The sequence below is a fragment of the Plectrocnemia conspersa genome, unplaced genomic scaffold (genome assembly GCF_051122295.1).
Source record: "Plectrocnemia conspersa isolate PC_06_02 unplaced genomic scaffold, ASM5112229v1 ptg000012l, whole genome shotgun sequence".
In the NCBI taxonomy this organism is placed as follows: Eukaryota; Metazoa; Arthropoda; class Insecta; order Trichoptera; family Polycentropodidae; genus Plectrocnemia; species Plectrocnemia conspersa.
Window position 1 is genome coordinate 6800633 of NW_028277176.1, and position 12138 is coordinate 6812770.

At 29.0% G+C, this 12138-nt stretch overlaps 1 protein-coding gene across 1 annotated transcript in view; it reads left to right on the plus strand.

The window, feature by feature from the left end:
- The first annotated feature begins 4578 nt into the window (after window positions 1-4578).
- Window positions 4579-12138, plus strand: part of Lmpt (four and a half LIM domains protein limpet) — a 187282-nt gene continuing 179722 nt past the window's right edge. The window contains exon 1 of the mRNA XM_088201038.1: window positions 4579-4638. Within this exon, the coding sequence (XP_088057164.1) occupies window positions 4594-4638 (45 nt within the window). The 5' untranslated portion in view covers window positions 4579-4593. The remainder of the gene's footprint in view (window positions 4639-12138) is intronic.

Genomic DNA, 12138 nt, shown 5'->3' on the forward strand with positions numbered 1-12138 from the left:
ACCGATCGTCTTCCAGAGGTCTGGAGACGGTGACTTTGAAAAATCGCTTGGTCCTCACTTATTATTTGCCTTTCGAGCGGACAGTCCGCAGCGTCCAGTACGAACGGTGAATGGAGATGAGCTCAAATTGTTTCACAACGAGATGAATAAGTGTAGGGACACGGTGTATAAATAGACGACGATTTGTCAAAAACTTTGTGATATTTATTCAAATTAAAATTTAATATTTTTAATATATAAACTAAGATAGGAGACTTGTAAAAAAGAAGTTTAAGATAACACAAAAGAAAATTTTGCTTGAAGGCCCGTAGAACCTAATAAATTTGTGTACCTCAAATTTACTATAAATTGGAGAGATCTATAGTGCAACAATATACACTTTAACAGTCCACGCGTACCCCAAATATTGTCGTTATAAAATCAGGTAACAAACACTGTTGTCTAACTTATATAATTCCAAAACATAGTCACAGTTACAGATGCTATATAGTATATTAAGATGTTTATTTAACAAAAACAAAAACTAAGCTTCTACCTCATAGCATTAAAATAGATAAAATAATCAAGGAACAGTAGGGACGTTGGACTCCTCCCATTTCTCAATGGTATATAAACCAGAATTCTTTCATACTACTTCACCTCATTCAAAACTGCACTACATTGAAATATTTATCCGGAGTCCAACTCCTGTGTATTCAGAAGGGAAGCCAGAAGAGTATTAAAATGTTTTAGTGCCGAAGGAAAGAAAATGATTCTGATAATTTTACAACATTGCCAGTAGAAAAACTCTCGTTATATCCACTATTACTCTACTTGCATTTTATTAATATATGCTTTTCCGCATTCGACACCGCCGCCCGATAATGACACCAAAGTGGCATATTTATAATCCGAATAATTGTGCAATAAAGCTGTCAATCAAACAGATCTTCCGGCGTCATACTAGCTGAATAAATCAGTTAAACGCTGACATTAAACTCTTAAAACTTGAATGCAATAAGTAACGTTCATGATGAACGATGATACAAAATCAAACATTCAAAAACAGTTTTTTGGAATCAAAAACTCCTGGACTCACTTAAAATAAAATATTCACTGCGCGATAAAATAAACTAAACTAAACTAGCTTAAAAAGTATTTTTTTTAAGAATGTACATATTTTTTATTGATTCAAATTAATTGTTATATTCATAAAGCTATTTTATTATATTGGAAAAAAATTGTGAATTTGATAGTAGGCATCATTTAAATTTTAATAAATTAATAATTCATAAAAAATACGCTGACTATATGACTAAATACATCAGCATTTTTCAACGGGTGTGACACATGAGTTTGTCACCGTGCGGGCGTGACATATTTACCATTTTGTAATTAGCAATAAAACATTAAACAATAATAATTACTCCCTTGATGTTATTATCTTTATTTTTGTATGAAGCAATTATGCTTTTATTAAAAATAGACTGATTTAAATACACATGTATCACATTTAATGTCAATATATTATTATCAGTAATTCAGAAAATATGTCTGCATTGTCTGAAAATACTTTTGAATTATTCCTAATTTTTTAAGATTTAACATAGTCATTATTGATCTAAATTCACTAAGTTTTTTTTTGTAACACCGCAGGTATACTGATCTCCAATTAACATGAACGACAAATCAGATTGCTTCTATTTTAAATAAAAGGTTCATCCTCAGCCCAAAACATGAATTGGCAATTTTATCAGTCGACCTACCTAAGATCTACGATTTAATGCCTACTACAGACCGTTTTGCTCCCAAAGCTTGATCGACCCCAGAAGCAGCCGATATTCGGTCCTTCTCTGACCTGACCAACGAACTTCGCAAAGAGACCAATCATACACACTATAACCAGCTTTTCTTCTAAAAATCGCGGTAATATGCTTATAATAAAAGCGATCAGCAATAACATATAAACTAAATTGTATTGTCAATTCGTAAAATATATGAAATTATGTCTTATTACAAGGGTGACGAACCACCGGCTCGCGGGCCGTACACGGCCCGCGAGCTCATTTAGGTTGAACCGCCACAGATAGGATTCAAAATGTAATAAATCTAGTAATTTCTAATAAAAAAATTTTAAACACTTCTGCCAGTAAAAAGTTACGGGTTACGCTCAGCTGTTTTCCAAAAATTTTGGTGTTCATGCATGACGAACAAATGATAAGTTTGTAGTTGAGAATTTTTAAATATTCAAATGGTCTTTGGCATAAAAACCCTTTGAGTGGTATTGCCGTACATGTACGTCGGTCGATCTTTCGCTGTTTTCGGGTACCTCGGACAGCTATATATTTACATATATAACTGAAGAAATAATAAATAAAAAACATTATATTTATATAATATCTTTTTTAATATGATTTAATGTATTTTATATTTTATATTAATTTTATAAAAAATATTGAGAGCCTTGAAGTAATTTTCAAAAAATCCACAAAGCCAGAATAATAGTTAAAAAAATACGTGAAATAAATTTTCAAAATGTAATAATAGAAATGTGCTAAAATAAATAATTAAAACATGCTAATATTAAAAAAAAATTATGCAATAAAATCTGGAGGATCGCTGATTTTTTTCTATTGCTTACAATAAAAGCAAAGTTAGCCAAACAAAACGAAATCTTTCTTGGAAACTAAATTATAAACGGCTTTCTAATGTTTCTCGGAACAACTTTTTTTAAATAAAAAGCGTGATCTTCGCTTCTGAAAAATATAGAAATTGATTACTTATCACGCGTTTTTGAGTACTCCTCATTAATAAATGGGCATAAATAGCGACAGTTTATGAGCCAGTTTATGAACCAGTCAGTTGATTTTGGGTCGCCAACTAAAAAAAACACCACCATCAAAGACTTGATTTAACCCTTTGGACGCGTTAATCAAAAATAATATTTAATTGTTTTTTTTTTTTTTTTTTTTGAAAAATGCAAATTTTACCTTAATACTGTGTTTAAATGTGTTGATATTTAATGTTTATTAAAAAAAAAAAGTTTTTTTCTTGAAAAGTATTTTTTTACAAATTTTTGCTTAAAGAGATAAAAAAATCAATTGGATGACTTTAGTCGATTTCCGCGTTCAAAGGGATAAGACAAAAGATGCACCTTTGCGCTGCACCTGTATGAACCCCCAGAGAGTTTGCGTCACCAGACGAAACCAGACATACTTCACCGCAATGGCTTCTAGATAGCGCGTCGCCAAGGGCTTGTGTTTAAGTGTATTTCTTTTTTTAAATATTAATACTGCCCTCCGTCACCGTCAAGACAGAGTGTTGCCTAGTTCTGGCCATAATGAATAAATAAATTGGGTCCCAAAATTTCAATTTCATTAAAGATTTGTGCTCAATATGAAATGGATTGATTTGCATATGATTCACCGACACACAAGGTCAAGTTGCTCATGTCTGATGATTGCTTATCTTTAAATCCTGATTAAACTGTTATCAATATATTTAGTGATATTTTTTTGGTATTGTTCTCATTTCTTAATTTTTATTTGTACGGTTCACTTTTATTTTGGTATATTTAATGTCGTTTCTAGTATATTTACTGTTACAGCATGTATACATTTTTATGTTTGTACTGATCCGCAAATCATAACAAAACTTATTAAAATAATTTCATTCATGATCAATTTTGATCAAAAATATGACTATAACAGTTTATTTAAAATACATACGTGTATGTATGTACATGTTTTATATAGGATCGAATCAAGTTCTGCATTATATTAACATTTTTATGTAGTAATTCACTAGTAAATTGATATTAATTCACAAATTTGTGATATAATAAAAATAAATTACCTGAGTAGATTTACTTTACGTGGAATCTTTAATGCGTATTCCTCTCGTTATTTCATCATGTACAAGCAATAACGTTACAATTTTATTGCGCATGATTCACATCAATGTATGCAAAACGAATATAAATATTATTTTTATACTTCTCAGATGAGAAATGAACCTATCCTTTTACACACACACACACAGATCGATGAAATCATAATCATTCAAGATATATAAGCATTGCCAATGTGCGATAAGCGCTCAATTGGTTAAAGCTAATAAGTAAATAAATTAAAAGAATAATAGCTAACGAATGTTTAGCTTCTCCTCTCTAACCAACCTTGTGTCTCGCAGCTTGATCGGTTACTCTCGGCACATCTCTAGTGCCGAGTGGACGTTTGTGCAGTTCCGTGTGTATCTCGAGTCTCGGACGCGGCATAACCTAATAAACACCGAAAAGTTAAATTAAACAACGATTTAAATCGCATTATAAACACTAGAAGTGATTAAACACAGTTTTTGTAATAGCTTAAGCTTCGTTTAACATTAACTTTCGACTTAAGAACATCACTAAATGTGGCGGCAAAATTTAAAATGTTATCCTTATCTATGATTACAATTTAAATTCTCATTTACATAGTAATAAACGTTTTTTTTTTATTTAATAAATATAACACAGATTATATTAAATATTGAGATAAAGTGATTGTGTGTGTTGATCGTAGATAATAGTGAAGTTTAATTTGAATTCTTATGCTTAAAGAATTGACAACAAAAATGAACGGAATATCCAGGACTCCGAAAGAGGCGTTTTCAGAAATCGTAAGTTTATTTCGTTTTCAATACATAAACACGTGTAACAACAGCAATCCATTTATATAATCAAAATTTGAGTGGATTGTATAGGTATACTTGTGTGTGCTTAGGAGGTAGAAACACTCCCTTATTCGAGGGTTGGTTTTTGTTGAGCTAGATCGTTCAAATGATAAGCAACATGCTATTTTATATATCATTTTAATAAATAAATTTGTAGTACATGCAATATCGACCGCAAACCGCAAAATAAATTAATATATCATGTAGCATATCATTGACAGTTGGATCATATATTCTATGAAAGTGTGAGTAAGCTTTATAATTATTATTTCTATTGAAATTTACGAACATCTATCATATGTGTTACGTGCAAGCAAAGTGAGGCTGGGCCTCGTTTCGGTTTGTTAATTAATTAACTCACCTGGAGTGATGAAAATATGAATATAAATTATATACGAAATTTTAATGGGCTTTCCATGTTGGTTATTGTGATTAAAATACGAATTTTGCACATTAATTATACGAACACACAAGATTTTATTTGCTTCTGCAAAACACTTAGATAAGTATTTATTATTATACTTCATAATAATTATAATATAATCAATATTTATTATGTAGAATAGCTTGAGTATAATCTAATCCATAAATTAATTTAATATACTTAGGTAATTAAGATGACACTAAATTTAATGCTATATTAAAGTTTGTTTTAATATTATTAATGTACTGTTTATAGATGTATTATTATTGCTGTGTCCTATTTTATAGAATAAGTAGTAATACAATAAACGTAATTTATCACACCCGTATAAGACTGGCAATATTTTTAGATTTTTAACCATTAAAAACTAGAAAGAAAGTGTGTAGTGAGTTTTAAACAGTTTGGTTAAAAAATAATTATTGTATATCAAGTAATTTGTATTTAGATTTTATATTTAATGTATTCTCCTTTACTTGAATTTTTATGGCCTGCATAGAACAAAATTATTAGTTTCAAAGAATAGGTTAAAATAAAATGGTACATCATACGTACATATTATAAAAAAAATATTTACATACTTTTATCTACAAACTACTTAATAAAATATGTTTTTAGTACTTAAATGTATGTATCAGGTTATCCCATTAGTCTTTCCATTTTTTTTTGTAAAATTGTATATTTTTTTTTAAATTATCATCGTATCAATGATGCTATTTCGTAACAGGATGATTTTCGTTTCGATATTTTTAACCTTAAATCAACAATGACAGTGGAGATAAAATATTCTCAGTTAAGCAAAATCATGCTTTTTTAACTCGGTCATAATGCGACAAAAGCAATTAAAAACATCTGTAATACAATAGGCGGGAATGGCATTAAATTTAGAAAGTCAAAAATTTCGTTGTTAGTGAGTATATTAGGGTTGTTATCAAAGCTGGTCAGACATTAGCACAAAATCTCAACGTGTCGCCTACGTCAGCTCACAGACATTAAAAAACTAAGAAAGTTTTTTTGAAGAATATGGGTATATCATTAATTGTCTGACGGAAATATCTCAATATGCCAATAATTAATAATTCTAGAACAAAAAGATTTATTTTTAAGTCTAATTGTTACTAGAGACGAGAAAAAGTACCTTTACTTTATCATGCGACGTAAAATGTAGTGGTTGGACCCCAATCAACCCCCAACCCAGAACAAAAAAACAATTATCCCTTCTCAGAAGTCAAAAATTCACGTCAACAGCAATAAAATCGTGTCGACGCCGTCGCAGTGGGAACGCTCGGTAACGAGCGTTCCCACTGCGACGGCGCCGACACGATTTTATTGCTTTTGACGTGAATTTTTGACTTCTGAGAAGTGACAATTGTTTTTGCGCCCTCCTATTGACTAAAATTCGGTTTGAATACATTTTGACTAATACATTTAAAATAGTGGCTATTTAAAATAAATATAAAAACTGGAAGTAAAAAAGAAAAACACCTACTAAAATAAAACCATGCACGAGTAACTTGAGCATAAAATTTATTCACTGTGATGTAATTGATAGTGTAAGAGCCCAAAACTCATATTTAAATAAATTTAATTTTAAATTCAGTAATAAAAATAAAGTCACAATAAAAATTAGTAATAAAAACACTTAAATGCGAAGAATCATTTTACACAAGAATGCCCAACATAGGGCATAAACAAAAATTTGTGGGGAAAACCACTCAGTAAAATACAAAGGCTGCATTGTTCATAAAGTACTTTAAAAAAGACAAATATCGAAATAGAAAATAAATAAAATACTAAATACTTTCTCTTTCCTTTCTATAAATTCAAACGATAAAACAAAAGAAAATGATAATCTAAGACAGAACATAGATGCCATAAAGGTGAATATTACGAATAATTCATTAAAAAAACTTAATGAGCAAAATTGAGACAATATTAAATCTACTCACACACTTATATCAAAAATGACAAACTAACAATTTGGAACGCTAACGGAATAGTACAAAAAAAGCAAGAACTTGAGATATTCCTACTAGGCAACAATATAGATATAATGTTGATCTCTGAAACATATCTCACAAAAAAAATCATACATAACACCCAAACGGTACAACGCATAAAGGCACAGCTATAGTAATCAAATCTTCAATTACAAAACAAAACATATAAATACAAAAAAAATCCTGTAAGCAACCAGCATTATGATAGAAAAACAGATTAGGCTAATAACTATCTCAGCTATATATAGCCCTCCTAAACACTAAATTAAACAAATTCAGTATTTAGAATTCTTTAAGACATTAAAAAGCAGAGTTTTTTTACCGAAATGAAATGAATTCAAAACGTAATTCTACATTTTAAAATAAAATATCATTTAATTTAGGCAATTATTTTAAAATGTATTTTTTATTAACATTATTAGCAATGTAAGATTATTGTATACTACATATTATTTCATACATTCTTTCAAACAAAGCGAGTTGAGTATCACTGGTTTGGTGACTAGTCTAAACGTTTGAGTAAAAAAAGCTTTTACAGCATGTCAGTCCGTTAAAAGAAATGTCAGGATTGAGCTGACATTTGCATTTTGGCCGAAAATAACAGAATTAGCATGATAATTTATTATAGTACATGCATTCACCCGAATGTGCCGATTTCCTTCAAGAAAAGTTTGCATTACAATAATCGTATTTATGTGGCGCTTCTTTTTCGCCGATTATCACAATAATAATAATAAAATAATATATTTTACGATATGCAATAAACTTATATGAAAGTTTAATTATGCGAAATAGAAGACTCTTTGAAGCGGATGAGGCTTTTAAAGACCATGATTAAAACCGCTATGTTCGCATTCGCAATGCGCCATGTTAAAATCGAAACAGTTATTATTTGGTAATATTGTACATCGGGTGTTATCAGATTTTGGCTTGCGAGTGTAACTATTTAATATCCACGCGTCATGCAATGAAATAAAAGTGTAATGAATATAGTTAATATATTGAGAAAAATGGGTTTAAATTATATTATGTTTTGGCTGTTGATACTGGAGTACGTCTTTTTCTATATTTGTATAGATGTACATTTGGACACCACATACCAAAATGTACCACTACAGCCACATTTAATTTTTTTTTTAAAAATACTCAAAAAACTGTTGCCTTTGACTCCCCTGACATTCGCAAAATTAATGACATGCTTCGCGCGCGTGTTGCAATAAGAACATAGGGCAAGTGCTCTTGCTTACAAATTAAATACAATGTCATTTAATATATAAAAATGGGAAAAAAGTTTGATTTGCTCATTTCGTTACATTCACGAAATACAGTTGAAAGAACCTAACCTCAAATTTTATATGGGTGTCTAGTCCCCTATAAAGTAGTCTTCATATAACGCAGTCCCAATCTCTACGCTATATTTGGGTCGACTGTACATAATTTTTTTGTTTGATTTTATAAATTTTAATTGATTTTTAGATACTTATATTATATAAATACATATATCATAATTTATTATAATTAAATTTCTTTAAAAAAATACAAAAATAATCATATTATACAACAACATAAAATGCACCTTTATTCATTCATATACACGCATATTCTTAATAACAATGCATACGAAATGTTAAAGTATAATAATTAGTATTTTATTAATGCTAGTGGCATACATTAAATAAATGTGCACTATCTCACATGCACTATCGTACATTGTTTCAGCTTCCTGTAGAAATAAAAAAAAAACATCCTTATGTTTCGTTGCAAGTTCGTTGAAAATATGGAATGCACATGTATGTAAGAGGAGCGTTCTCGAGAGCTGACGTCTAGGCCACAACGCTCAATAATAAGGGACGCAATCGCGGCTCTTCAGAATATTCGTATACAGCCGTATCGAGAACCTTTGAACAGCGCTTAATTGAATATACACTACTTCAAAAATCAATTGATTTTTTTCAACCTTGCAAAAAAAGAGTAGGATACAAATACAGTACGATCCGTATTTACTTTATTGTAACCTCGAATTTTTTTGATTGTATGAAAGAGAAAAAATGTTTAATAATTTATATTTTTATACTATTTGCAAAATAATATTTATAAAATATGTCTAAAATTTAATTTAAATATATTAAACTTTGCGGAAGTGACAAATATATTATCAAATGTATCACGCAAATAGCTCGTTCGTTCGAATGACGAGCTTAAACTAATTGAACTTAATAGTTTATGCTTATATACAATAGTATCTGACAAACGACAATTAAGTTAAATTGTCTTAGTTCCATATTTCAGTTCGATTTTTTTATGAATCCAAAGCTTATTAAAAATAATGAATAGCGTTTTAATATATGTGCATTAATCTCCAGGAAATTATGGAATTTAATATATATTAAAACGGTATTTATTACTAATAATGAGCTATTGTTTGTATATGTAATATTTCCAGTTTATAAAATTATCTATATTTGAAAGCATCAAGCGATCCCGCACGTGATAAGTGCAGGAGTAACATTTCAATTTGTGTAGATTGTTGTTAAAAGAAAATCATTATTTTTACTAATCCAAGGATTCATATACAATGTAGATATATAGTAAATCATACATGATCTTGGGATTGGACTTTAGTAAATCAAGAAAAGTTTAGCGAGACCCTTAGAGAAGCCGAATTTACTAAACTTCTGAAGCAGAAGAACATGACAAGAATAACTTTGTCATAAATGAACCTATAAGGAATTATTTTAATTTTAATGCGATATGTAATAAATAATTGTTTTTGCTATTTTCATATATATTAAAATTAAACTTAAAATTCGCAACGCCAAAGAGTATGCAATAATAAAGCTAAGCTAAGGGTAGTCTTAGAAAAGTAAAACCAAGATTTTTTTATATATTGTATATTATAAAAGCAGTAAATATTACATATGTGTAAAATGTTGCCCCTTATAAAATTAATATAATAAAATACAACAATCAGTGAAGTTTCAAATAATTTAATTTATTGCTAGTTTGAGGTCGATCAATCGTTTTGCGACAAAATTTCTTCCTAAGCATATTTTTTTGAAATTCGAAAGATTTTTCTTTTCCAAAAATTATCTAAAAATAGCCATTGAAAGGCAATATCCGTGAATAATATAAAGGATTTCACACGATGTGTAGCGATGCGTTTTCATATTTAAAGGATTTAAATATGAATATTTATATTAACAAAATTCGTATAATATAAATACTTTTCATCCTTTATATTCACAATTGAAAATAATGCTAATTCGGCAATGACGTAAATTTGTGGATATTTTCATGAATGAAATAAAAAAGAATTGTTCTCGCAGAAACTCAATGCGTTGGCACGTTAATAATTCTATCTTGTTTATATCGAATATCACAATAAAATAAGAAGAGATATTTTTTTCGATTTTTGCAAAACCGCAGTTTGCGAAGCACTGCATCAGACATTTGCAAATAATATGGCGTTTAGTTTTTCGACTTGAACTTCGGATGTAAATAAATATTATTTTACACGTTTATACGCGCACATGGATTATGTGTATATGTATGTATGTATGTTTATAAATATATATCAGTGTATATAGAGTCGCCGAAGTCGGACAGCATTCCTTCGCATTGAGACTAGACCTAGCTTTTTGTTTTACCTTTTAGAATGCACCGTGACTGGGTTTAGTTGCTTGGCAATAATTCCGATCGATATGCTAAGTAATAATTTCTGATAATGCGAGTGGGAAGTGGTTAAACCGGTGGATATTCGACGGAGGGTGTATGGGTTCAAAGTTAGTAAAAACCGAAATTATGAATATCTATATGTATAAATTTACATATATAAAATATAATCTGTATGTAAAAGGCTAAACATATTTTGCCATATGTTTTAAATTTTTTAGCGACATCTTATCATTCTCAAATCACATCTAAAATCAATGTCAATACATGGTTTCTCTGTATATATAAATATGCAGAAAAGTAGAGCATTTGAAAACAAGATAATTAAAAAAAACTGCAATCTTAATGATCGATCATTACTTTATGGAATAAGATTATTTCAAAATAAGGCAAGTTTAGTCAAGTAATTTTAATTATCAAACATCTACATATCAGTGGATTGCGGTAACTTTTGAAACAGGGCATACAGTCAGGGGGGGGGGAACTATATTTAAAAAAAAAAATTTTATTCGATAAACATATTATGTATTTATTTATTCTTAAAATAATTTTATTCGACGCTCATTGTTACAAAAGTCAGCAATAACCTCATCATATAATATATTGCCTTTCAATAATCTCCCTAAAAGCTTTTTTTTCGATTAATATTAATGCAAGAGCTGATAATCTATTCTCACTTTCATTATTTCTAGTGAATGTTTTAATTCTTTTAATTGTAGAAAATTATCTTTCTACAGAAGCACTTGTCGCTAGTATGGTAAAAATTAATTTTATTAAATTAAATACTTCCGTTAAAATATATTTTAGTTAATTATTACTAATAACATTATAAATATAATATATAGATTTTAACTGGAATTTAGGTTACAGATATATATAAATAAGTTCACTTTTCAACCTCATAAAATTAAAAAAGTTCCATATGAGGCTTAAAGTAATATAAAAAGTGGTTCTGGAAAATTCTTTTCGTATTCCTTAACATTTAAAAGCGCCATCAATTTTAAATTATCAATATCTCTAAAACGATTAGTAGAGTTCGTAGAAATTGTTTAAGGTATTTCGAAATATCGAGATTAATGCCTCAATTTCAGACTATGCAACTCTTTAATCCTGATTTTGTCCCATAATGAGTCAAAATCTTCTTTTTTTTATTAAAAAATTCCTCATTTTTTTAATTTCACTTGAACAATAAGACGTTTTTTTTTGCAAAATATCAAATAAAATATCGGCAAAATTAATATGGGTAAAAATAGATTGAGATAAAAATTAAATTTTAAATCTTGTAGATAGCGTCTAAGTGCTCCTGCATTAATCACAGAATTAGAATCCAATTGATTTTCATATTCTATTATT